Source organism: Centroberyx gerrardi, chromosome 9 (assembly GCF_048128805.1).
Source record: "Centroberyx gerrardi isolate f3 chromosome 9, fCenGer3.hap1.cur.20231027, whole genome shotgun sequence".
Taxonomy (NCBI): domain Eukaryota; kingdom Metazoa; phylum Chordata; class Actinopteri; order Beryciformes; family Berycidae; genus Centroberyx; species Centroberyx gerrardi.
In genome coordinates this window covers 6,332,289-6,359,808 of record NC_136005.1, presented here as the reverse complement: position 1 = coordinate 6,359,808, position 27,520 = coordinate 6,332,289, and the positions used below count along the sequence as shown (strand labels likewise).

General features: G+C 43.4%; 1 protein-coding gene across 1 annotated transcript in view; it reads left to right on the top strand.

Annotated features, from left to right (window-relative positions):
- The first annotated feature begins 24,616 nt into the window (after positions 1-24,616).
- The window catches only part of tsc22d2 (TSC22 domain family 2), a 44,156-nt gene continuing 41,252 nt past the window's right edge, over positions 24,617-27,520 (top strand). The window contains exon 1 of the mRNA XM_071908061.2: positions 24,617-27,022. Coding sequence (XP_071764162.2) covers positions 25,341-27,022 — 1,682 coding nt within the window. The 5' untranslated portion in view covers positions 24,617-25,340. The remainder of the gene's footprint in view (positions 27,023-27,520) is intronic.

Genomic DNA, 27,520 nt, shown 5'->3' with positions numbered 1-27,520 from the left:
CTGTGGAATGGATCAACACCGCCATTGAGTGCGCTCATGACTGCAACGCGTGGATGTCACACACACACATGCAAATAAGTTCAGAAAATGGGGATCGCATTGCACACACGCAACAAACACACGCTCTGTCATATGAACGCACACATGGTCACTTAAATGGCCATGCAAATACACACACACACACCACACACACAAGGCCTGCCCGGTCCACTGGGAACACTTGTGGCATGACGAGGGCAGTGGGTGAGCATCTGACTCTGGGCTCCTCCATTTCCGCCCATCTGCAGCCGTAAACCAGCCTACAGGACAGCTGCAGGACCCCCCCCCCACACACACACACACACACACACTCACCCATAGAGTCCCTCTTTCTCTCCGCCTGCACAGAGACACACCGTCATGCAACTGATGATGTCCACTCTTCTAACTCATTGTGCTCTTGTATAGCTAACTGGGTAGAAAGAACATTGCCAGGTTTAAGGGTTTGATCCGCACTGGACTCTCCCAAACTCAGTGCAAAAGCCATGTGGGAGCGACAGTGGTTTCCTTAACTGATCAGAAATTTGATGCGGGAAAGGACTTTCCTAAACCAGCAAGAAGCATCACCTGCGTTTCTGGATCTGATCATTTGCTCCAGCTCTTTGCGGGAGTTGTGCCTGTTGAGGTTCTCATGTAAAACAAAGGATTAACCCACTGTTTATGAATGAGAATCTGGGTGAATAATTAATAACATTGCCCTTTTCACTTGAAAATGCCTCAACACAAGCATCCCCACATGAGGAGAAGTCCAACCTGAGGACTTCCTATACTGCATATTGCAACCATACTTTGAGTGGTCCATTTCAGTTTGTTTCCCATCATTTTCAAAACACAAATTCAGTTAAAGGATTTCACAGGATTTTGTTGGATTTCTTTATGGCACAAAGGGAGATTGCTTGACGGCACAAAACAGGAAGAAGGAAGGCGCTGTTCTTCCAGAGCAAACAGCTAAAGCTTTCAGAGTTTCTCGTAAAGGAAGATGGTTAATATACGAGTGAAAGGCCGTTGGAAAAATAATTTCCAATATGTTTATTCCTTTCAGTAAAGTGAGAGAGAAAACAAACATATTGGATGAACGCCGGGGGGGACCATGGTCTCATTTGTTTACGGTAATTATACCAGGATATCACAATTTGACAATGATATATATTGATATATTGATGTTTATAAATGCTACATGGAGCAGCTTTAATCCATATAATGCTCATGTGTCGAGACAGATGTGTGGTAAGACTGCATGACCTTAGAGCCTCTGCTGCCCTGGTATGAAACCCTGCCTGCCTTGTTTCCTGTGCCTCCCTTTACTCTGTAAACCTCCTATTTCTCTTCCTCTGTCCATAAAAATGCTTGAGGAATGTGAATTATCCACCACCCACCCTTTTCTCTTTTCTTTTTTTAAAGAAAACTTGTCAACTCAGTAGTTCAGTTACAGTAAGTGCAGTTCTTTTGATTTGACCTGTATTTTTATGTCCTTTGTTGCTCTGTAAAGCAATTTAACGAACCTGTTTGTTAAAAGCGCTTTCTTAATAGATTCTGCATGACTTGACTTTATAGCTTTGAGCGAAATCTACATTGTGAGCCTGTCAGGACGGACGGTGCTGTTGTTGTTGTTGTTGTTGTTGTTGTTCTGCACTACTGCATTCAGTCCGACTCACTTGAGCAGCATGGTATGATAATGTACAGGCCGGGGATAAAGCCCCACTGTTCTGCACAGATGAATAGTCATGATTCATAGTGAAGCTTGAAGGAGTCTCGCTCTGGATGGACGTCTTAAAGGTCTCATCTGTGATTTCAGCATGGCGCCCTCTGTTGAAACTACTGTTAACTTTGTCTACATTATGATTTACTGGATTGATGGCGTTTTGTTTTTTATCACTCACTGCCAGTAACAGTGTGTGTCAGCTAACCATTTGATTTACATGGATTTTGAATCTGTACTAGGGTTGTTTATATTTGTAATGTCTGCAAACACTGGAGTAAAACTGACCTTTGTGGCAGATAGAGACAGTTCCAAGAAGCCTGTTTTCCAGCTAGAAGTCAAACCATAGAGATATAACACTCGTTATATCTATATTTATGTTATGTTATATCTCTATGAGTCAAACTCTCAAAGAACAAAGAGAATATACCCAATTTGAAAATGGTCAAAGGAATGAGGAGGTGTGGGTTACGTCGGGCCAAGCTGGGAGTGTGAAATAAGAAACCCCTTAAAAGCTTCCTAATGATGATGAATGGAGATGTTTCCACTTCCAGCGACCCAAAAATATGACTGAAGTGCCATTATCCTTTCATCAGCTCAGCTTTCACCGAAAAGGACCGATTTTTTTTAACTCATAATACAAACATATAGCCATGGGATATATAATGGTTCATTTAAAGTGGTAATCTGCGAGATCCTTGTTCTGGTTTTGGTGACATCCTTAGTGCGGAGCGCTTCTGCACTGCACTTCCCAGAGATCACCTGTCAATCAAACTGTGTGGGCGGGACTGTGACGTCTTTTTCCATGGAGTTTCTATTGATGAAGTTTGAGTTTCTGTAGGTGGCGCTCTCTTTTCTTTGTCTGTTCAGCCATGGCGGCTATCGCTGCTCATGCTAACTACCCAGTTCTTCTTCTTCTGTTTATTCCAAACAAACCGGAAATTGTGCACAAGAAGAAGACCTACCAGACACCGGGTGTTTAGAACAGCAAATGTAAAAGCTTTCGTGAACTGGGTATAGGTTGATGTACTATTGTGTTATATCAATCAGTAATAAAGAGTAGCAAACGGACATTTATTTATATGAAAATGTCACAGGTTATTATTTTAAGCGTGAACTGTGTAGTTCAGTGTATAAAGTATGGCACAAACACTGCCAGGATTAGGGGTTTGATTAATGTCGGAGCCACCCAGACTGAATTTGTATGCAGTCCTGGTGCTGCAGCTGGAAAAAAAGCATCCACCGATATGTTATCTTTATATTATACTCTCCAGCACTCCAGCTATTTACGCACTTAAACTCATTAGGTGCAATGAAGGAGCCGACTTTTCAGGAAGGTCAGTGAACTGCACAGCGGCTCCCGACATGTTAGTGGCTTTTCTCTGAATCTGCTAATAGCTGTGGAGACGGACGGTGGAAAACAGAGTGGGTTCAGTTATGGGAAAAAGCCAGGGAACCGAGACCGAGAGGCTCTCCTGCTGCGTGTTTATATTCGTGCTCGTTCAATTTACCCCGACGATAAACATGTTTTGAAATCCTTCCAGCGAGGCGTGCATGACGGTGAAGGAGAGCCGTCTCAACAGTTTGGAAGGAGCCTCTAAATTGACGCTGCAGTTATTTTTTCCACCTGCTGATTCAATGGACGGCCTGTCGGATGGTTTGTGTCAACAGTTCAAGGCCTGGTCAGCCCTTTGAGCGCCACACCCACCGATACGGACACGTGTTCACATGAGTCACAACATGACACACACACACACACACACACCCACACCCACAGGCACAGGCACTGACCCACACACACACATCTACACACCTCGCAGCCACCAAGAAGGTCGTCTCTTCAAAAGAGCGGCTGTCATTTGCAAGTCAAATGAATAATAAATAGGAGCCACCAGCGCACTTTAGCGCTTCCCCGGCTCCACTCCAGCCCAAACACAGCCGGGCTCAGTGTGTGTTCGGCCTCGTTCAGCCGGTCTGGGGTCAGAAGGGCAGACATGATAACTGATAACTGTATTAAAATCCCACTGAGTGCAGCAGAGGAGTTTCAAGGATGATGAGGAGGAGGAAGGATGAAGGATGAAGGAGCGGTCTCTCTGTCTGCTGCAGTCTTTTCATTCAGCGGTTTTGTTTATATCATGATGATGATGTTTTTCATGATTTCAGTCTGCAACATGATATAATGCGATAATGCAATAAGTGAAGGAGGGCTTCTTGCTTTTGAATAGATATTTTGATTATCTCTTTATCTGTTTAAATAGATTGATGCCCCCTCAGATATTTGATACCTAATATCTCAGAGATATGAAATAAACAGGGCTTCTTGTTTTTGCCATTTATCATACTTTAGTACTTCTTTAGTTCCATTTGTATTGTCAAAATGTTACTATAGCCAAGCTGGAAAGTGCCTGTCATATGTGCCGTTATGAGCTATGTTTTGTATTGATTTGCATGGTGGTATGTTTGTGTTCATTTGTGCCCCCCCTGAAAACCTTTAGGTGCTGTCTACACCCCTGGTCTTCCTCACACATGACCCAGCAGAAAGATCACATTCACTGCAGTCACCACTCGCGGGCCTTTTCCCTTCATTTACTTATTATCTTCATTAGTTTGTGACAGTCAGCTCTGATGAGATGCAGGCAGCGGAGGCTAAAGAAACTCAGCTTTTACTTGTGGAATAGAGTTTAACCACCTGTTTGGTTGATGCAAATATTTGTGGTGTAAATACATAGTATACATTATAGAAAGTGGTTTCAAATTTATGAAAGTCATACAAGGATAGGGTCCTTTAAGAGAGAAAAAACGCATAAATTATTGCTTTTCTGAAAATATAATTGATGCTTTCCCCCCCTTAAAAACCCAGACTGAAGGTTATAGTTTATCCACCTTTTTATTTTACCAGAACATTACTAGCTCTGAGTTTGGTTTATTGTTATCTAATTGACAGAATAGATTATAGAAGTAATGGGTTGAATTAATAGCTAGCCAATAAAGTATAAAGCTTAACTGACTGAATTCCAGCAGGTCTATTTTTCCCTTTTTAGCTTCCAGGGATTGTAATGCTGTTTCACTGCTCAGTGATGACACCTTGTGGTCATAACTGCTTACTACAGCCTTTACTTAGGAGCTAAATAGGTATTAAGTGGAGTCCTGAGCACAATGTAATATAGATGGAGCACAAGAGCTGCTGGTTAGACAGGACTTGGCAGGTTGACATAGGAAGTCCTCAGGCAAGCCAAAAAACAACAAAACAAAAAAAAGGCTCAGAGCCAGACAGTAGCTGTTGGAAGATATCAAAGGATTCATCAGATGCAAATTAACTGGCAATTTTGGTTCCCAACCACCCACTTGGTTGGGAACAGGTTCATTCAATGTAGTGTCACTGTCTTCAGTTAACTGCTGTGTATTTTACCTGGAGAGCAATTAACACCCAGCACACCAATTAACACCCAGACATGATCCAGTTTTCTACAGAACTGTCATTTTGATTTACATGTGTGGTTTTAGACTGAATGAGCGTCAGTGGTTTGAGAATATGTATCTAGGTTAATAATATATTACATTTAGAGTGCACATGGTAATTTATCTTCTTCCTTTAGCGATAAAAATCTGCTCCTCTTCCATAAGGTGGTCTTGCATTTGCAGCCCAGTAAAAGTTGCAAACTCAGACAGACGGGCAGAGATTTGATTTAATAATGCTGCTCGCTCTCCTCATGTCTCCTCATGTCAGCTGTGCACAAACTGTCTGTGAAGAGTCGTCCTCGTAATTCAATTATTCACCGTTGAATGTCATGCTGTTTTTTGGCACAAATACTTGACATAACTCAAAAATTAGGCTATTTTCCTAAAGTTTGCTCCTTATCGAGTTACATAATCATAATTCCAAGATCCTAATTTGATAAAACTATCAGCAACATCTCTGCCTGTGCCTAATTCTATCTGTGTATCTATCTATAACAAGACTTGAATTGTAAGTGGACTGGGTATTACTGGAAAGATTTTGAAACCGGTACCGTCTCCAATAATTCAAATTAGATTTTCCCAGTACCTTTCTTTTCTGAATGAAAGCACATTTCATTATTCAATAGGTTAAATTATTATTCCTATGCCATCTGCTTTTCTAAACAGAATCAGACACATTAAATTAAATTCCTCGGTACAAGTTCCCATAAACAAGAGGAAAACTTCAGCTCTCAATGTAAAAACAGCTTTGAAGATTTTCCATACCTTTCAGTACGTTTAGATGCTTTAAAACTGATGATAGGCGTCATTATTCAACAACTCAGCCTTATGTGTGGGTCCACAAGCCAGTGTTTTATCACTGGCAGTAGTCATATTGTGGGAATATGTTCTTGGTGAAATGTTTTTATCTGCATGATTCCTGCTCATATTTCATAGCTGAAATTGATTTGATGGTGCATTTATGAGAGAGAAATATGTTTGTTGGGTGCAAATTGCAACGTGATGAGGGGATGTGTCTGGTAAACCCATGTGGACTGACCATGTGCACAAGACACTGAGATAACATGGACGAATGAATGAATAAATGAATGAATGAATGAATGAATGAATGAATGCATCAATCAATCAACTGGTTTTCAGCCATAACTTGACTTTCAACACTAACCCTCAAACCTCTTTATTCAAAGCTTTGGAAAAATTCAAACATGAAATTTCATTTGCATGAAGACATTACTCCGTGACCTGAATTAACCTCAATATGAAATGACACATCCATCCAGGCTCTCTTAAAGGGGAATTCCACCAAAATGGACTTACGGTGACTATCGCAAAGCGCAAAAGTGACGGTGTCCTAAAATTTCCCCAACCTGCCTGAGCAAGTCACGAGTTGTTCCTGTCTCAAGATCACACACTCCTGCCTGACAGTGGTACCAATATTACTGTTTTCACAATAGAGATGAGTAAAGTAGCCAATTAGAGCAGCGATCCAACAGAAACGTCAAGGGAAGAGTTTATATTTCACCTTGCAAAATACTGGAATAATAATACAGATTTGTCATTTGCTTTTCTTGGCTTGAGAACGAGGATTTTTTAGCCTTCGTAGCTGAAATGTGACGCCGGTCGCTCGCTTGCAGCATCGTCCTCCGTCACTGAGCAGTTGAAGATGTGAGAAGGTGGAGGAGGTTTTGTTTCAAAGCTGAGTACGCGCCAGAAAGAGAGTTTTGAAAGCCAGAAATCACTAGTAATGGTAATGGTTGAGTCACTGGTATTGGTCAATTGGTCAGATATATTATAGTCATTTCATGGAATGGAGCAGTAAACTCTTTCTTATTATATTAGTATGGAACATGAATGTCCTTTACATTTTCTTTCAACCCTCTCATCTCAGGCAATGCAGCTCACTGACACCATAGGATTGAATTTTCCCTTCATCTAGAGCTGGATGGGGGCAACCGTGTGCCACGGAGGGCCGAGAGTCTGCAGGTTTTCATTCCAACCAAACCCTACACCAGCTGATTTAACTGATTAGTTCCTCCTCTCTGGTTGAAGGTGTGTAAATCGGTGAAATCAGCTGCTGCAGCCTCTTGGCCCTCCACATGGCCGCCTGTCCCTGATCTAGACCTAACTCCAAACTCTAAAACAGTGCTTCTCAATCCTGGCACTCAAGGTTTTCTATTATACCTGGTAGTTGATTACATTCACCTGGTGTCTCAGGTCTCTCTCAGCCCCTGATTACAGCAGGTGAATGTAATCAACTACCAGGTAAAATAGAAAACCACCAGGCTCTGTGGTGCTCGAGTGCCAGGATTGAGAACCAGTGCTCTAAAGCATCACAAAAAAATGATGGGACCTGTGCACCCTGAAAGTCAGTTCCAATGGTGTTCTCCGTTAAATCAGCCTGTCTCACTGTGCACTGTGGCCCCAGTTGGGACCGCAGCAGCTCATGCACCCAGTCCGGTGGCTTTAGATTCAGGGTTTATGAACATGTTGACATCCACCTCATCAGACACCCCTAACACACCCTGACCCCCAACCCCCCTCTCAGGCCTGGTAATTAAGAAATTAAGGATTTCTCAGGATTTGGAACACGATGAGAAGATTAAAAGATGGAAGACACCTGCTATTATAAACACAGGAGGCTATTATGTCCTGTCAGGTCAGAGGTCACAGGGAGGAATTAAACTTATAAGGCTGGTGGGTTTAAGGGCAGCAGCTGGGTAACACAGTGATGAAGTCATGACGCACCGATGATTTATCTCTCTCCATACCGGAGAGCACTAGTTAAATTCCTAAAATGTAAATCTAAATTTAAATCTATTTTACAAGCATAATTTACGCACCAGGCAGAACTTGTTAGTGCGGCTGGGGCGATGTCCCACATATCAACTGGAGACACTTTAATGAGCAGTTGATCTAGAGCAAATGATGTGGATTAAATGTGAACTGCCTGACCTGTCAAACTTGTATACACCTCATTTTCATAAACAAACACTGTCATCATGGCTACAGGCCTTTCAGCCTGGAGTAATGACAACAATTAGAAAGATTAAACCCTCAAACACTCACTACAATTTTCCTCTGCGCACATAAAGAGAAAGAGAAATAGTTGCAGAGCGTGAAATTGGTACTGTGGCAGTGTATGTGTGTGTGTGTGTGTGTGTGTTACTTTCAATTACTTTTGGATTACTTTGCCAAAATCAACAGAACAAAAAAATTAACTTGACCGTCTTATTTAAATTTGCAGACTGTATGAAACAATAAATCAATATTTTTGTCTGTAATTTCATTCATCAAAATAAACTCATTTCCTTAAAAATGATTCTGAAAAATACACCAAGTCTCATGTTTTCAATTCAAGTTCTTAAGACTTTTATAGACTTTCTTTTAAGCACTATTTTTGACTTTTCCCACTTTTTAACCCTTTCTTTTGAATATTTCTCCATTTTTTTTATCTCCTTTGATATTAAGATATTAAGATATATATAAGATTTTTTTTAGTCATTTAAGTGTTTTTTCTTCTTCTATTTCTTCTTCTTCTTCTTCTACTTCTTATCATTATTACTACTACCATTCCTACTACTATTACTTCTACTACTGCTAATATTAATATAGCACTAATTAAGTAGACTAGTATGTGCATGGCAATTACAGTTTTTTTTTTGTCAGTGGCTGTAGCAGCTTAGGGGCACTACTTTTTTTGTAATCAGATTACTGCACTGCATTACTTCCTGACAGTTGTTGAGGTGTTGACAGCAGCAGGTGACAGCCAGAATCAGAAAATCACAGCCAAATGAAAAAGCCACAGAGGGAACAAACATCCAAACATCATCTCTCTCTCTCTCTCTCTCTCTCTCCGGTTGAACCCTCCAGTCTCACGTGTTTTGACGCCTCAGGAATGCTCACCGGAGGCAGAGGTGAACTGAAGTTGAGTTATTTACTGTCTGTCACGGTGACAATAACGCCTGACCTACTTTTGTCCCCACTTGCTCTCCATAATTAGTGGTGCAGTGATGAAGTGCAACGCTCACACACACACACGCAGGTAAATCACACACAGATGAGCATTTGATCTAATAACAGGGAGGAAATGGTTGGCAGGTCGCTGATTGACAAGCATCTCTCTGTTTTCCTACAAAATAATATTATCGTTTTGAGATTATGATACTTTTTAAAGGATATCAGGTCATTTAAATCTTTGGTTGACAAGATGATGGATGTTTTTACGTCATCATCATGTAATTCTCCAACCTCCTCTACCGAAGCAACAGATAACAGAGAATTGCTGATTTAAGTACACTTTAAAAAATACACTTCAAGTTTCCTACTTCTTTCTAAGGGTCCCTGCTCCACCCTGCTGCCCACAGCAATCTGAAATACTGAGCGCATGAAAACAGAGTCGCTGAATCCTTTGGAATCTGCTGCAGGGAAAAGAAAGTATTCACTCCTGCTCCTGGAGTTATTAGATCTGACCTTTAACCTTTTACAGTAAACTGACCCGAGTCACACGGACGTTTAAATGGAGAACTGGTTTGAAAAAGTGCTAGCACGTGCAGTATCAACACACACACACACACACACACACACACAAACACTGTGTCTGGTATTTTACTATTATGTCTCATTTTGAGGTTCATTTTTGTGGACTCGTGCATAAACATACACACACACACACATAGAGGTGAATATGCAAATGCAGACACAAAGTCTCAATGGAATGGGTTAACACACACACACACACACACAACCCTGTGCGTCCATGTGGGATTTTGTGTGTGATTACTATTCTGATTTCTCAATATTCTAATCAGCCCTTCTGAGGAACCAGAGACATTTGCCAAAAATTTGCGCAAACGTGTTTTGGCAAATGTTTCTGGTTCCTAAGAAGGGCTGATTTGCATATTGAGCCAGGCTGCTGATGGACGGATGATAATAAAGCTGACCAACATCACGGAGGGAGGGAGGAGGGAGGGAGGAGGGAGGTTTTCACTGAAAAACATTCACTCTTTTCCTGGTGAAATGGCTGTGAATACCCACATCCTGTCCAGGGAGCCTGATCTCCTGCACCACATCATGTAATAGGATCAATAACATATCAGATATCCAAAGAGTAAACTTTTTTTTTTATATAGTTTTTTAGTTTTGCCCTGTTACTATCGTTTCACACAGGCTCTGAACTTTTCACACTCATAGACAAACATACACACACACGCACAGCCACATGTGCCGACGTAAGCATGTTGTTTCCATGGCGTGGCTTAACACGCAACCAGATTCATCAGTCTCTCTCTCTCTCTGTCTCTCACACACACACACACACACACACATACACACCCAAAACCACACACAGAGCTCTGGTATGGGCCATACTGTCTAAATAGAGATAATCCTATAGACCAAGTGCTTGAATAAGGGAGATTTCTTAGACAAACAACCAGACACTGATGGTGTTTTCATCGGTCATTCCTGCAGCTTTTCGCACAGTGAACCAGAACCTCGTCAGATTCAGGATTAAAGCTCTGAAATCTGTATTATTCACCAGTAAATATGTTTTCCACCCTCTCTGTATTTAGAGGTTTTAGAGTCCAGTTTTCAGTGTAATTAGCATTACTTTGTGTTGTAAGGGCTTTAAGGCTCCAAGGCTCCCTGACCTTTGCACTCCTTGTTTTTGGTTGCTTGTAATGTAGCTGATTTAGGCATTTAAGATCATTCTACTGTTGCACTTATTGTAAGTCGCCCCGGTTTAAAATTGTCTGCTAAATGCCTGAAATGTAAATGTATTTTTGAGGCGGGGTCCTTGTGCATTCCTATCTGAGCTGTTATTGATCCCTACAGTGCACATCTTTCCTGGACATTTTTTTAAAAACATTTTTGGGCGTTTCTGCTACATAGGAGAGAGATAAAAGGATGACATGCAACGAAAGCCATGAGCTGGAGTCAAAATCCACAGTTTCACCCCTCTACCTCTCTCCTCAGCTCTTATTTTTCTTATTTCTTCTTCCAGAGCGACTTAAACTCTCACATGCTCACTACGGCTCTGACCCTTGCACTCTTAATTTCGGCTGCTTGTAATGTTGGTGATCAAGAAACTGAAGCTTATTCTATTGCTCCATTCACTGTATCAGCTAAAAATCAAAAACCTTAATATTTAAATGACATGCTGAGCCGCCGCCGCCCTCCATGTACGTTTTTACAGTTATAAAAACTCAAAGGGAAAACTCTTGTCAGCTTTCCAAGCTTACAGTAACGGCAAAGCGGCGGCGTGATAGTAAAGGCTTTATTTGTCTGCGAAGACGCCAGAAGGGCACAGATGTTATCGCATCAAACAGGTTTATCGGAAATGATTCATATCTGAAACCAGATCCATAATTTCTAATCTACTTTCCTTGCTTGTTGACATGACACCGCACACGTTAGTCAGAGCGTCCGCTGCCAGTCTCCACTCCTCTGCCAGAGGGAGCAGAGAGGAGGAGTGATTATTTGGACAATCTTATCTTCTCTTATGAGTTTCTGTCAGTCACTATACAAACTAGAAGGGCACTCGGAGAGCGCAGACCTCCGCCAAGGTTCGTGCTATTATTGCTTGTTCGTGAGTCGGATCCGGATCCGCTCCAAATGTAATGGGTTCTTCCTTGGCCCATGCTACACCCTTCCACGAAGTTTCATGAAAATCGGGCCGGTAGTCTTTCCGTAATCCTGCTAACAGACAAACAGACAAACAAACGGCACCGAAAACATAACCTCCTTGGCGGAGGTAATGAGTGTTGTGCAATTGTGGTAATGTATGGATTGAGCGTGTGAAGTTCAAGTTCAAGTTTAGTTTATTGGCCATTTGTAGAGGTGGGGACTCGAGTCACATGACTTGGACTCCAGTCAGACTTGAGTCACAGTTTTAAAGACTTGATTCTTGACTTGACTTGGGTTCTGGTGACTTGGGTCTTGACTCTGACTTGTACTTGATGACTTGAAAAGGTTTCTAAAGTCTTGACTTGAGATCTTGTGTTTGTGTAAATGACTTGGATTGAAAGTGATGAGATTTGTTCCAGCAGACGACTGAATTTAAATTCTGTTTTCTGAATTTGTATGGAATGATTGAATTTATTGAAGTTGAAACTGATTATAGAAATCAAACTCATGATGCTCTTACCAAGTTTTTATCCTATTAAAACCATATTGCATTGAAAAGTCCTAGATATTTAGTCTTCTTTAAGATATTAAATTGATGCTGGACTCTTGATTTGTTCTGACTTGACTTGCTGTTCTACATTTAGACTTGAGACTTAACATTAATGACATAGACTTGACTTGGACTTGACTTGATAATCTACATTTAGACTTGGGACTTGACTTGAGACTTGTGCCTCAGGACTTGACACTGACTTGGGACACGAGCAAAGTTGACTTGGTCACACTTCTGATCAACACAAAACACATCTAAACACTAAAAAAAAGATAACATACATGATCAATAAACACTAAAAACAAGACATCATAAAAACAGACAATATACATGATAATGCATGACAAATGATGTGTAAACGAGGCTGTGGAGGCCTTCTCCTCCCTGCTATGAATGTTGCATTTACTGAGTTATTCTTATTTTGTGCTCACACAGCTTTGCGGAGAGTGTAATCCTGCACTGATGAGTCCTCCTATGGGCTTCTTGAGAAAGAATTCATGAGTCAGTGAAAAATACTGGGGATTAGACACATACCTCAACAGAAAAATACACCAAAGACTTCAGCTCAGAGGTTGTCTCATGAATCTTGTATATTTGGAATAACCTTAAATGGCCAAACAGGGACCGAGCTGTTCCATCATACACATCTGACACAGCAAAGCAATTTAACTCTATTTAATACTTGCTTTTATTAGTAGTCAGACACAGGGAAACAACAAGCAGACGTGTGTTTCTGTGGAAAAGGAGCCTAATAGCCTAAACCCCCAGCCGTGCACTAGGTTCACGTGCACATTTCATTATTTCAATTTTAGGCCAGTCAAGTTGGCCTGAACCAACCCCTTGTCCTCTTTTCTCCGGGGAACACCTTTTTTAGCGTGTGCTGAGTGATGGCTGGTCAGACTGTTTGTTTACTGTGCTCTCCTGGCCCGCTGAAGGCCGGAGGTCAGCCGGGTCAGGCTGCCGAGAGTGACCGCCGGCCAGGACCCCGAGCCCCAGAATACCGGCGGCACAACGCCCGTCTTGTTGCCGCGGTGGTACCTTGAAAGCGGAGCCAGCGCCGGGGGCCGTGACACGCCGCAGCTCGCCCGGGCAGACGTCGCCCTCAGACCAGAGTAAACAAACACAACCAGCTACACAAACACTTTGGCCTGGACTGCAGAGCCACGCACGGCCCGCCGGTACAGGAGCGCGTCCAAGTAAAGAGGGCTTGTTCGGCCGCCGATGTTGCAACATTGTTTTTTTCAGGGCGTTTGTTTCCAGGTCCCAACATCAGCGACTAATAGGAAGTGATGCCTCGCTTATGAACTCATATCTAATCTTGAAACAATTTAGATTTACAACGCATTTTTAGGCTACTGCTGGACCGAATGAGTTGTGTGCGGCTTCTGAAAGGCAGCAAGAACAAAAAAGCAATTGTGTGTTTCATTACCCAGTTTGGACTCGTATGATAAGTTGTTTTCCATCTCCTCTGTCTTATCTGAGGGCCGCATTGAATTATTCGTCGATCAGATCTTGTGAGCAGGAGGGGACGTTATGTAACAGTGTAATTCAGTGATTAGTCAGGGATGTCAGGGGAATATGACGGCGAAACTTTTTTAAAACCACATTGTTCACACGTGTAATAAACTTTACAAAAATAGTATGCTTTATTTTTATAGCCCTTTCCCACACATAGTTTCAGAGTTATTTTACAGCAATAAATAAACGCTAGTATGACAAAGAGAATGGGAGGATGGCCTGTTGATTAAAGAGACGGGATGGAAAGGTCACAGGTTTGATCCCCGGAGTCCTTCATTCTGGCAAAGTGTCCTTGAGCAAGACACTGAACCTCGACCTGCTTCATTGTAAACTGCTGTCGATAAGAGTATCAGCTACATGCTAAAATACAGTACTGCTGTAAAAATCTACTTTATTAGATTATCATTTAAAATGGACTGAATTACTTTTCACAAAGGGGAACATTGTTAGAAAAAAGACGATTCTTTCATTGGCAAAAAATGGAAATTACAAAATAAAGGGCAAAAACAAACTAAAGCCAGATTACTTTTCTTTGGCTGCACAATTGGCCAATGTACGCTGATCCAGTTTCTGATGCTTATTGAGAGCCACAAAAACTGCCCTCTGTAATGGATGTGATTTAAAATGTAGCAAAGTACAATACTTCAGTCAAAATGTAAAAGTGCAAGTAGTAATGTATATAATGCACATAGCACATGCTCTTTAGCACAGTCTAGTGGAAACGCGATGGTTCCTGCACTCCAAAAAATAACTCCTTTAGTTCAACGTATTTCTATTATGTAAAATAATTACGTTAACCCAACTGTATCTTACCATGTTCATTCCATGTAATTAAAATGTTTAGGTCAAACATATTTAAACTACATTGACCCAATGTGATTTGTCAAACATATATATGTCACGTTGATCCACTGTGATTTGGGCCAAGTCAAACATATCTGTATTATGTTGATCTGATATGAATTGTTTCCTGGATGCATTTCTTTCAGGTTTTTACATTACCTAAACCAAAAACCATCATGTTCATAAAATGGCAACTCAAATGGCATTTTAAGGTGTTTATTGCAATTCTTTTAAGTGCAATTGACAAATTTCAACAACCAGAATAAAGAGACAGAGAGAAACAGAGAGAGAGAAATGCAGAGAAAGAGAGCGACAGAGAGAGGGAGATAGAAAGAGAAAGAGGGAGAGATAGAGACAAAGAGGAGTCCAAATCTGCTCCTGTTAAAAGGTACTTTTACAGAACATGATGTAATGTAGAGTTCTATAAAAATGATGCAGAATCCTTTAGAAACATGCTTGTGATAGGGAAATAGCAAAGCATGTAAACCCTAATTGCTCCAGTTAAGCTCCCTAAGAGCACAACAACTACATGAATACCAAACGTGAATTCTAAAAGTGATAGCCTGACATTTTGATTTTCTCCTTTAGGCACTTGTTCCATCAAGCTTAAAAACAAAAAAACATGCATGATTCTGCCCATCAGTTAAGTCACCTGTCAGGTGTTGTAACATTTCAATGACAATGATAACAATTCAATAATCTCTCTCTCCACCAGGTCACAGTCCTTAAAGACACAGAACACAGCACAAAAACACTGAAGATGAGCAAATATCTTTATCATAAGCCATGTGAGAGACCAAGCAAGCAGGCAAAGGGGTCGCAGGTGTAGTTTTCAAAAATAAGGGCTTTTATCACCCAAAAACTCAAAGTACATAACACAAGTCATTATATACAATATCTCATGATGCAACTTTGCGGGACCTATGTTTCACCAAGCTTGCTTACACTTCATCTGGTCTGTGTGTAACACACAGACCGGATCAAGCGAAAGGTAAAGAAAAACGTTTCATTTCTCTGTAAGGTCCTTTCCATAATGTTGTCAGACACTTATAATAACAATCTGAGCCTGTCAGTGGCAAAAACAAGCACTTTTAGTGGACGTACATTGACGGTGCGATTTGCCCCGTCGGATTACATTGCAGCTCGTTTCGCGGCTGCCGGCTGAAGCGATCTCGCTCAGTACTGGACCAATTTCAAAAATTGTTGTCCCCTTTAGTCACTTAGACACAAAAAGATGGGAAAATAGGGTCCAGGTTGAAAAATACCGAAGTTACCCTTTAAATTAATGTGAAATGTTGAAAGCAATGCGCTTCTTGGCGTCAACCTTCACATCAGACATTTCTTTTTTCTTTTTAGTTTTATAAAGGGTCTGGCTTTCCGTCTGGCTCCGACTTTGACATTTTCTCACAGAGAATGTAATGACAAGCACATTTACATACACATCAGTATTCATTCAGGGCCACTTTTCGCGTGTGTTTTCGTGAGAAAATGGTGTATCGTTCTTTGTCAGGGATTCCTCTAGGTGAAAGATCTTGTAATTTGTGCACCTCGTCTGCCCTCGGTTGTGTAGTGTGCGCACCGCTACGTCGACAAGACAACAGATTACAGGAAATAATGTTGTGTAATGTACGTGGTACAGCGATTTGGGGATTCTCAAAGTCGTGTAATCTGCATTTAGCATAAATTGTTGTCTCTTGGCCATGTAAAGGCTTCAACAGCTGGACTTAGTGCGGTCTCAAACAAAGATGATATTAAAAAAGTAAACAAAACTTCTTCTATAGTCGCTGCCATCTTTAACAGCTGAACCATGTAAACAAATGTAGTGTGTCCTGCATTGCTTAGCAACAAAAGCAGTAGTGATTTGTGTGTGAAAGGGTACAAGCCAGCATTATCTCAGTTTATAACTAACTCCCTTGCCTAACTATATTGTATTTATCATGTTATCTCATTAATGCAATACTAGTTAAAATAATCAGGTTTCACGCAGTTAGCTGATGTAGGCATAGGCTACTTTTTAAGGTCCCAGACCATTTCATAATGACAAATGCCGGTACAGCCAATGTGTAGAAAATGTAACTGGTGTAAGCTTTTATACCATATCAATCAATCACATCAAGTACTTTACACTGTCAGATAAATGCATTCAAAAAGTAATACCACCCCAAGCAAAAATACATATGAATTGGATATTCAGTGTTCAGTGTGACAAAATCTGCATTTCCAAGACGAAACATACCTCATCTAAGGCAGCCAAGATGTTATGGATCTTTCTTCCATCTCCTCCTCAGGCGCTGTGGAAGATCTTCACCAGCTCATCAGACTGCTGGTCCAGTTTCCCAAAGAACGCTGACTGCAGAGGAACCGTAGTAATCCGCATGAACTCAGCATTTATCTGCAAAGACATAACTAGCTACCATCAGAACAATGAACAAGGCGGTGCACAGTAGGTAGAAGACCAGGTGTCTACAGAAGCAAACTGAACCTAATTCTACTTCTAACAGCCGTTACGATATTTTTACTATCTGTACTAATATAGTGTCAAATAAAGCTTAAATGATCAACACTCTTTCATTTCTCACTCCTTGATGACAACTGCAATACAACCTGAACAGCTTGATTTAGGAACTGTATTATATCAAAACCACTTGAACCACCTCCAAAATAATCCCAACTGTTACAGACAGCCTAAAAAGCCTTTGCCACAACGACCAATCTTTAATAAAAAAAAATAAAAAAAACACCTTCTGTGTAGATGGCTCAGTGCACCTCACTGGATGTTAGCTCTGGATGAGGAAAAGGCAGATAGCTCAAACTTTGAAACTCTAATTCATTCAAAATGATGCTACTCAGCATTAACTAGACCTACATAGGTCTTTAAAAGGACGTTAAATAAAGTATTTTGTTAATTCACAATCGTTCTGTCACTGCAGTGCAGTAGCCCCCTTCAGTTACTTGCAACTAACGTTACATAAACCCGACAGTTGACTAACGTTAGCTAGCTGCCGAACGGTACAGGCTGGCTAAAGCTAACATTTGCTCAAATTAGCTAATGTTAGCTAGCTTCAGTGTCTGCCATGTGGAAAATAACCACAGAACTATAAAATCCCACCTGTCACCTAGATCGTTGGCATTTTCAGAGAATCGCTTTTCAACTAACTTAATGTTACAAGTATTTAAACTAAAAACAACCCGATTACTGCTACGTTAACCTTAGCTAACTAACGTTAGCCACATATGGGAATGTGATCAACTCAGTAATTAGAATCGGTTTTTGCCAGCAAGTCTAGGCCTTCCAAAGCAATCTAGCGGCAAACATAATGCAATGAGGCCATTTGCAGCTAAATTTTATCAAACTACTTCATGACATATAATAAAACATTGAAATATTCACCGAAACGTAGCTGGCGATGTCCTGTTTGCCGCCTGTAATCTTTCAAACAGCCCTCGCACGCCGCCCAGGTTTCTTACATGCGCAGTAGGTGGTCTCCGGTGGCCAACTGAAATCTTTCTCATGAATCCAATTTAATTGACTCTCATTACATGTCCAACCTGTTAAATTTACATTTAATAAGTACATCTAATAAGTTATGCATATGTATGAATAGAAACATGTTATATTTAAATAAAGCAGCAGTTTAATAAGCTGTTTTTTGAGTGTGTGCATGATTGGAATCTTTGGAATCTTCCCAACTTTTCTCAACCAATAGGCTTTCACGCTGGTTCTTCTTTATGAAGTCATTGGAACTCCAGCATAAAACAGCCTGCTTGAGCGACAGAGGCTCATTTGGGCAAAGACGTTTAACACGAGCACCACAGGAAGAGAGAGCAGACACAGTTATTAGAGACAGGATATCATTAGATACAGAGTACAGTAGGAGGTCTCCTCAAAGGGGAGGTCCTTCTCAAGACATGGAGCGGAAAAAACAGCTCCACGATGAGGAGGCCATGGATCCCATTGAGCTAGCCAGGAAGCTGAAGGCGTGTGAGGTAGAGAAGGCGGGCCTCCGCCGGAACTACAAGGAACTGGCGTGCGAACACGAGGACCAAATACATGCAAATATGGGCCTGCAGCAACAACTTAAGGCACTCAGGAAACAGTTGGCCCAATGCAGACGCGGACAGCCTAAGGCAGACAAGGACTATGAGTTCCTCTGCCGAGAGAACGAGGAGCTCCGCAAGAAAATGAAGGAGCGGGCCACGGATATGGCCCTCCAGAATGACAACGAATGGCCCAGTCTTCCCCAGAAAGAGAACGCCTTTTGCGGACGTGAGCAGTCTAAGGCAGACAAGGAGAAGGAGGAGCTCCGTGGGAAAATTAAGGCGCAGGCCATGAAACTCAAGGCCTGCAAAAAGGAGAATATGGCCCTCCAGGAAGAACGGGAGCGGGCCACTGGCCTTCAGGCAGAGAAGGAAGAGTTCCTCCGCCGAGAGAACGAGGAGCTCCGCAAAGAAACAAAGGAGCAGGCCATGAAACTCAAGGCCTGCGAGAAGGAGGATATGGCCCTCAAGGAAGAACGGGAGCAGGCTGCTAACCTTCAGGCAGAGAAGGAGGACTTCCTCCGCCGAGAGAACGAGGAGCTCCGCAAAGAAACAAAGGAGCAGGCCATGAAACTCAAGGCCTGCGAGAAGGAGGATATGGCCCTCAAGGAAGAACGGGAGCAGGCTGCTAACCTTCAGGCAGAGAAGGAGGACTTCCACCGCCGAGAGAATGAGGAGCTCCGCAGGAAAATGAAGGAGCAGGCCGTGAAACTCGAGGCCTGCGAGAAGGAGAAAATGGCCCTCAAGGAAGAACGGGAGCGGGCCACTAACCTTCAGGCAGAGAAGGAGGACTTCCTCCGCCGAGAGAACGAGGAGCTCTGCAAAGAAACAAAGGAGCAGGCCATGAAACTCAAGGCCTGCGAGAAGGAGGATATGGCCCTCAAGGAAGAACAGGAGCAGGCTGCTAACCTTCAGGCAGAGAAGGAGGACTTCCACCGCCGAGAGAACGAGGAGCTCTGCAAAGAAACAAAGGAGCAGGCCATGAAACTCAAGGCCTGCGAGAAGGAGGATATGGCCCTCAAGGAAGAACGGGAGCAGGCTGCTAACCTTCAGGCAGAGAAGGAGGACTTCCACCGCCGAGAGAATGAGGAGCTCCGCGGGAAAATGAAGGAGCAGGCCGTGAAACTCAAGGCCTGCGAGAAGGAGAAAATGGCCCTCAAGGAAGAACGGGAGCGGGCTGCTAACCTTCAGGCAGAGAAGGAGGACTTCCTCCGCCGAGAGAACGAGGAGCTCCGCGGGAAAATGAAGGAGCAGGCCGTGAAACTCAAGGCCTGCGAGAAGGAGAAAATGGCCCTCAAGGAAGAACGGGAGCGGGCCGCTAACCTTCAGGCAGAGAAGGAGGACTTCCTCCGCCGAGAGAACGAGGAGCTCCGCAAAGAAACAAAGGAGCAGGCCATGAAACTCAAGGCCTGCGAGAAGGAGAATATGGTCCTCCAGAAAGACATGGAGGGGCTCAGGGAGTCGGCCACTAACCTTCAGGCAGAGAAGGAGGACTTCCTCCGCCGAGAGAACGAGGAGCTCCGCAAAGAATCAAAGGAGCAGGCCATGAAACTCGAGGCCTGCGAGAAGGAGAATATGGTCCTCCAGAAAGACATGGAGGGGCTCAGGGAGTCGGCCACTAACCTTCAGACAGAGAAAGAGGAGTTCCTCCGCCAAGAGAACGAGGAGCTCCGTAAGGAAATGAAGGAGTGGAAAGAGAAGCTCCAGACTGCCCATGAGCTGGAGAAGGTACATCGGCAGCAAATGGAGGAGATGAAAACGCTCCAGAAGGAGCTCACCTTGATAACTGAAAAGCTTACAATGAAGCTCAAGGACCAGATTGAGGAGAAGATGGCCCTCCACCACGAGAAGAAAGCCCTCCAACAAAAAATAGATCTGAATGAAAACCTTGAGAAAGAGAGGCTCAAAGAGGTCGAGAAGAAGGAGCAGGAGGCCCCATGCCAAAAGGTGGAGGAGCAGGCCAACAAGCTGAGGGCCAATGAGATGGAAAATGAGGCCCTCAAATCTACCAACAGAGAGGCAGACGTGGGAGCATCTGGAGAGACAGATGAAAATCATCACAAAAAACCCAAGAAGGCTTCCGTAATGAGAAGATTTATTAAGCTCTTTACCCCTAAGAGGAAGGAGAAGAAAAAGGAGAAGATGGAGTCCGCTTGAGTTGCTTCAAGCCAAGAACCTCAGCACACTGACATCTGTGCTCACACCCTCTCCTCTCTCCTCACACACACACCCCATCCCTGACACCTCCTCCCCCCTTTACCCTTTTCCCATAATAAAAGATATCACCAATGATATCCCAAAAATAATGCACCGCCTGTATTGTTTTAATTCTGTAAATGGTTCTACAGCCAACATTGTATGCAGAGGATTTAAGACAGCTGGACATACAATGTTGTAGAGAAAATATAAAAGCTGTGTTGGATCTATAGTTGTTTTTATGTTTTTATCGTATCAATTGTTTGTGTGTGTATTGCACTTGAGAGATGGCGGGACGGGGGGGCCGTTTGTTTTCACACTGTGTTTTCCTCACTTCACCTCTTTCACTGGAAGCCAGCCGGAAGCATCCAGCGTATTTACGACGCCTCTGCTTCCAACAACAAGGCCGGTCAGCGAGCCTGTTCACTTCCCATGCCACGATCCATCCAGTGCAGTGGGCAAAAACACAAAGGAGCAGAAAATATCATATAACAAGAATATACATAACAAGAACAACATGACCCAGGTCTTGAATGACTGTCAAAGGTTGTTTTTCTGCGCGTCACGAGTTGATGATCTTGTGACAAAATGTCCTAGAGTTCTCAATGAGCGCAGGCCTTTGTCTGGCCTCGACTCACACAATAACCCCTCGTTATCAGTTCATCACTAACGAGTCATTAATTGAGTTAAAGAGAGGAGGCACAAAGGCTTGTTGGCAATCTGGGAAACAGAGAGAGAGACTAGGCACAGGCAGAGATGATGCTGATACTTTTATAAAATTAGGATCCTGGAATTATGGTTATATTTACAGGTAGATAGATAGATAGATAGATAGATAGATAGATAGATAGATAGATAGAGAGAGAGAGAGAGAGAGATGTGCACAGGCAGAGATGTTGCTGATAGTTTTATAAAATTAGGATCCTGGAATTATGATTATATAACTTGATAATGAGCAATTGTAAGGAAAATAGCCTAATTTGAGTTATGTCATGTATTTGTACTAAAAAAAAATAACATGGCATCCAACGAATAACTCAATGAATAACTGAATTGAGGACGAACCTTCACAGACAGTTTGTACACAGCTGACATGGGATGTTGAGCAGATCAGCATGCAGTGGATATTTCTGCTATTTCATGTGATGGATGAGTGATGCGAGTCTCCAGCACCAATACAGTCAATGAGATGAAATCTGATGCGATTTCAACATAATGCTGGCTTGAAGAGAAGTTATCTCATGTTAATTTAGCATATTAGATGAAACATTTCAAGATCATGTTTAAGATTTTAACACAGGCATATTGTAGTCCGATTCTCAGCACTATTCACCACATGCAAAATCCACAATTAAGCATGAAAAGCTGTGTTAAAGGGGAATACCACTCAGTTCAAGACTTCATATTATACCTTTGGTGTAGAAAGACCAGTCTGATCAATGCTTTAGAACAACTTTCGGTAACACTTTAGATTAGGGAACACATATTAACTATTAACTATGGGTTTTCCCTCGATAGTTTGATAATTTCCCTCAATAATATGTGATACTAGCACTTTATAATCCCCATACTGAGCAAAGCACATTACAAGCCCAATTCATGTGCAACAACTTCCTTACTGACTGCTATAAACACTGATTAGGAAGCTGTTTAGAGAAAACCATAGTTAATGGGCTAATAGTGCAGAATAAAGTGCTAATAAGTGATTTGTAATGACTAATAATGTACCAATACACAACTAATATGCATGTTAATACGTAATTTATTAATAGTTAATATGTGTTCCCTAATTCCCTAAGTGTTACCCAACTTTCTGTTTAAGCTTGAAACCAGATCGCTCAAACCTGTCATGTCATCAAGATGTAACATCTGAAGCTGCTTAATTGATAATGAGCGGGAGATGCATTTTCTTTGAGCTTTCATGCCCGAATGAGTTTTAATCTATTGTAATGCTGTTATACTGTTACAAGACGATGACTTAGCCTCATGAATTTGGATATTGATGTGATTTCATGGCTTGGCACAGTTGTTGTAAACATGTCATTCCTTTGGTTTGGCATCACTTTGGCACTCCACATTCTCAGCTATTTTTTTTTCCCATCCCACCAATAGGCCTAGGTTTTGTGTGTCAAGACAAAATCATTTAATTGTTGTGCAACGGGCCCACGTGCATGAAGCGTGTCCAGCTTCCAGAACAGGACTAGATATTAACACTGGCCACCTGCCAAACACTGGCACATTTCACTGGAAGTCTGTCAATCCTGCCAGCTGCTTTGGCAGATGCCCACGCTGTTGAATCAGTCTCTTCTGCTCTAAAAAACACTTTGATGGTTAAGGAATAACCTGGTGAGATTTCTGAATCCACTTGACATGTGACCAGCTAAGCAAAAGTTAGTTTTATGCTTCGCTCCTATATTAAATGTCATCCAGCCCTCTCTACCCGTCTCTACACTGGAAATGCTGGGTGTGCATACTGCTGTGGGATGAGCTGGTGGAAAAGAATGAGATGTAGCGTGAAGTTACCCCTCAACACTGGTCTGGAATCAGTTTTTCCGTCTCCCTACTAATGGTTTAGGTTAGGGTGCAGTGAAGAGCATTTTCACCCTGGAGGAGTGAGTGACGTCAGTTGTGGTAATGATAAATTAGTAGTTCTTTTTTATCCTGTTTACTATTGTGCAACATGTGCATTACACAAAGTTTTATACTTCAAAACTGAATTTCCCTCCAGGATAAATGTAGTATTTATGCATGTATCCATTTTATTTTTGTGAATATAGCTGTTGTAACAACACATTCAATCACTATCATCCTCTTATTGTTAGGCATTATGCTGAGTACCTATAAAGAAATGTCTGAAAGCTTAGGCAACCATGTCCCAACGTTTCCCGGAGATAAAATCTGATTCATTCAAGAAAAACTCCTAAAAAAAAAAAAAAAGAAAACCTCCTGCCATGACTCAGAGGGTTGAGTCATCATTAAAACTCGAGTGGCTTCTGGAGGTTTATACAATAACTATTCCAGATTTCTTTTGTGTTAGACCAAAGGTAACAACATCATTCAGATGCTGGACGCGTTCGGTCACACATTTCGGGAAAAAGATGCTTCCAAAATTATGCCATTTCTCTCAGTATGACTTTCCCTGTTCGTGGTACGCATATAAATTCATGGTTGCGTAAAGACCGGAATTCTCTATCGATTTCGTCTACGCCAGCAGCGCAGTCGCACTGGCCCAGACGTTTTAATGGAGCGTTTAACAAAATTATTACCGTTTAAGCATTAACCAGGAATGTATTTATTAAATAGTTAAAATGTCTTCACAAACGGCAATCTTATTAAACTTAACGAACAGTAAATTACGACTACTAGTTCACCAGAAAGCTATGTCTTGCTAACAAGTTGTCTACCGGTTGGGGACGATAACCGGAAGTTTCGGCGACGGAAAAAAATAATTTTATTTTTTTATGAATTTAAAATATGTTGGGACTTTTTAAATATCATATACTATCAAAATAAATGTGAAAAATACTAATAAAGTAAATATTGGCTGTGTCGTTGATTTGTAAATATTTTTTCTGAGATCCCAGAATCACGTTTGACCTCCCTACCCAGGGTGCATTTCACTCTTGCCATCTTGTCGAGTGGTTAGAGGAAGAGCGGCAGTTAGCCTGTTAGCGTACGCTTACTGCCACTGTGGTAAAGTGGATATCTGTCAGCTAGCTGTAGCAGCTCCCCAAAGTGAGCTGTCCACACGGCGAGAGGCTAAACTTCCCTGAGTTTGAGACGTTTCTCTTTTTTATCGGTGGATTATATATTCTTTTTTGAAAGGCCGATGGACAATATGGGTTTGTTTACATCATGATGTTGCACATGCTGGTGCCAAGGTAGGGTAAAGAACTAGCTAACATTAGCTAACTTAGCTAGTCAGCGAGAAATATATGCTTTAGCTGAAAAGGGAGAGTGGGTTGAGAGAACGGGCCCGCCTCAGACTAAAGTACTGGTAGCAGCTGGTGAACAAGAACTGCGACAGGGGCCTGCTTGCAACTCCGGAGCCGGGACAGTGTCTCACGGAGAAGGCCAACCAGGTGTCGGAAGAGCCCGGAGGAGGAGAGCGGCAGTCGGCTGTGGGCTGTCACCGGGGGACCGCAAGCTAAGCTCGCACTGACGGGGAGACAACCGAACATATCGGGAGTTTCGGAGGGTCTGGGCTTGTTGTCACACTTTTCTACGACGAGAGAGAGAGAGGAGAGGCTATGAAAATGTCGTATACGTGTCTGTTTAAATTTTCCCAAGTGTGAATTTCTTCGCTAGAGATTTATCTAACACTTGTTTTTATCTGGGAATAGACAAGATAGACTAACGCAGATATTCAACATGTCGAAAATGCCAGCAAAGAAGAAGAGCTGTTTCCAGATCACGAGTGTGACACAGGCTCAGGTAGCGGCCAGTAGCATCACTGACGACACCGAGAGTCTGGACGACCCGGACGAGTCCCGGACCGAGGACGTGTCATCGGAAATATTCGACGTTTCCCGGGCCGACTTGGGGGTATGTGACAGGAGTTCATCTGAGGAAACCTTAAACAATGTAGGGGAACCTCAAGAGGGCCAGCCAGCTGCAACAGGTCCTGTCAATGGAGGGTTTTCTATTAAAAGTGTAGGCACTGGTCATGTCACCCCACATGTTTTAGGAGGAAGTGTGCCTGTGCCAACTGCGACTCAGCCCTCTGTTGCCAGCTCGGCCACCCAGCCGTTAACAGTCATCAACACGGCCCCTGCTGCGCCGGTCTCTACCAGTGTGGCTCATGCAGCCCCTGCGGGCACCGGCTCTACGTCCACCGTGAGCTGTAGTTCCCGTTTCAGGGTCATTAAACTCGACCACGGTACCGGAGAGCCCTTCCGGCGGGGCAGGTGGACATGCACAGAGTTCTATGAGAGAGATTCGGAAGGCTCGAGTGTTAGCCGGACTGTGGATAGTATAAAACATGCTGTGACCCTTGATCACAGTATAGACAGGGACAGCGGACTAGGGATCACCGGTGGCTCTGTGGTCGTTCCCAGTGCCGTGTCTGCACAGGCTCAGGAGTCGACCGCGGACAGTGGCTATTCGGTCGCCCATCACACCCACCCCCCTGAGCCTCTGCAGCAAGGCTACGGCTTGGCCCCTCAGATAGGGAGCGGAGCAAGTGCCTTCCAGCCCACGGGATATTTGACCGCAGCATCGCAGCAAATACAACAGGCTCAGGTCAATATGCAGCCTGTTGCTCCTCAAACCCTCCTCCCTAGCAGCCTCAACGGTGTGCCACAAGGTGCCATGCTGCAGAAATCTCCCATCATGCCTCCTGCCACGCAGGCCCAGCAGTTTGCCTATTCTACTCACCCTACTGGCCTCTCGGCTGGCCAGCCGGACTACCGTCAGCAGCACTTTGCCCCTCTCCAGCCACAAGGCTCAAGCACTCAGAACCTTCCCATGGCCTCGCTCTCTGTGGGGCCTCCACCCAGCCAGGGCCCCTCGCCTGTCATCACCCCTGCCGGCCCCGGAGCCCAGGGGCTGGGCATCGTGGCTCAGGGCGGGGAGGTGGCCTCAGCCCAGGGCCTGCTGCTCCAGGTGGGCAGCGGGACAGCCATGGCCTCCATACTACCAGGAAGTGGCCTCCAGCAGCCTGTCAGCCAGTCTCAGCCTTCAGGAGGGGTAGGCATTGCCCCTGCACCTTCCGTCACCACCGCCACCTCCCACAGCGGTGTCCAGAATGTGCCTGCCACAGTGCCCAGCGCCACCAACACCCCTCCAGGCATGCCGAGCCAGGCGTCTGGTGCAGGAGGACTTGTCCAGGCCCAGGGAGCCCGCGGGGGGGCCACGACAGGCCTTCCCTCTGGCTTCAGTAACCAGGCAGAAGACAGCAGGCGGAAGTCTGATGCCCTACCTCAGCCCAGCGCCAGCGCTTTGCCAGGGAAGGATGGCATGAAGCCTTTCATCCCTGAGAGCCTCAGTCTGCCCACTCCCACCGTCAACAGCCTGTTTGGCATCCCTATTCCCATGGACGGGGACGAGGACAGGTAAGAGAGGGTATAATGTGAAAAACCTGTTACACAATGAGTCCACTGCATTAACTACTGTTTACTACTTTGTGTTTTGTTCAGCTGTGTACAATCAGTGATGCAATAATGTACTACGGATGTCTGTTTGCCTGAGTCTCTGAAGAAAACAAAGCTCAGATGTCTGCCTGGAAAGCAGCACTGAGAGATCGAGGGAGTGAGTGAGTGTGTATCTGGAGGTTTGCCCTCATGTTAAACATTCCCATGGCATTCTGCAGCAGTGTGGTCATGCTCCGCGCTGTGGAGAACGCCTCCCCCTTCACCAGCGCCAGCATTAGGTACACTATAACTGGAATGTTTGGTTGTGTGTAAAAAAAAAAGCGTGTCTTGCACAGTGCTATTGAAAGAGTAAAATTGTAGTTTGGGAAGGAAGGAGGGATGGGGGGCGGCACTGAGCCAATGAGAACTGGCACAGAGGGGAGGAATTTTCTGTGTTTGTCATTAATAGGCTACCCACAA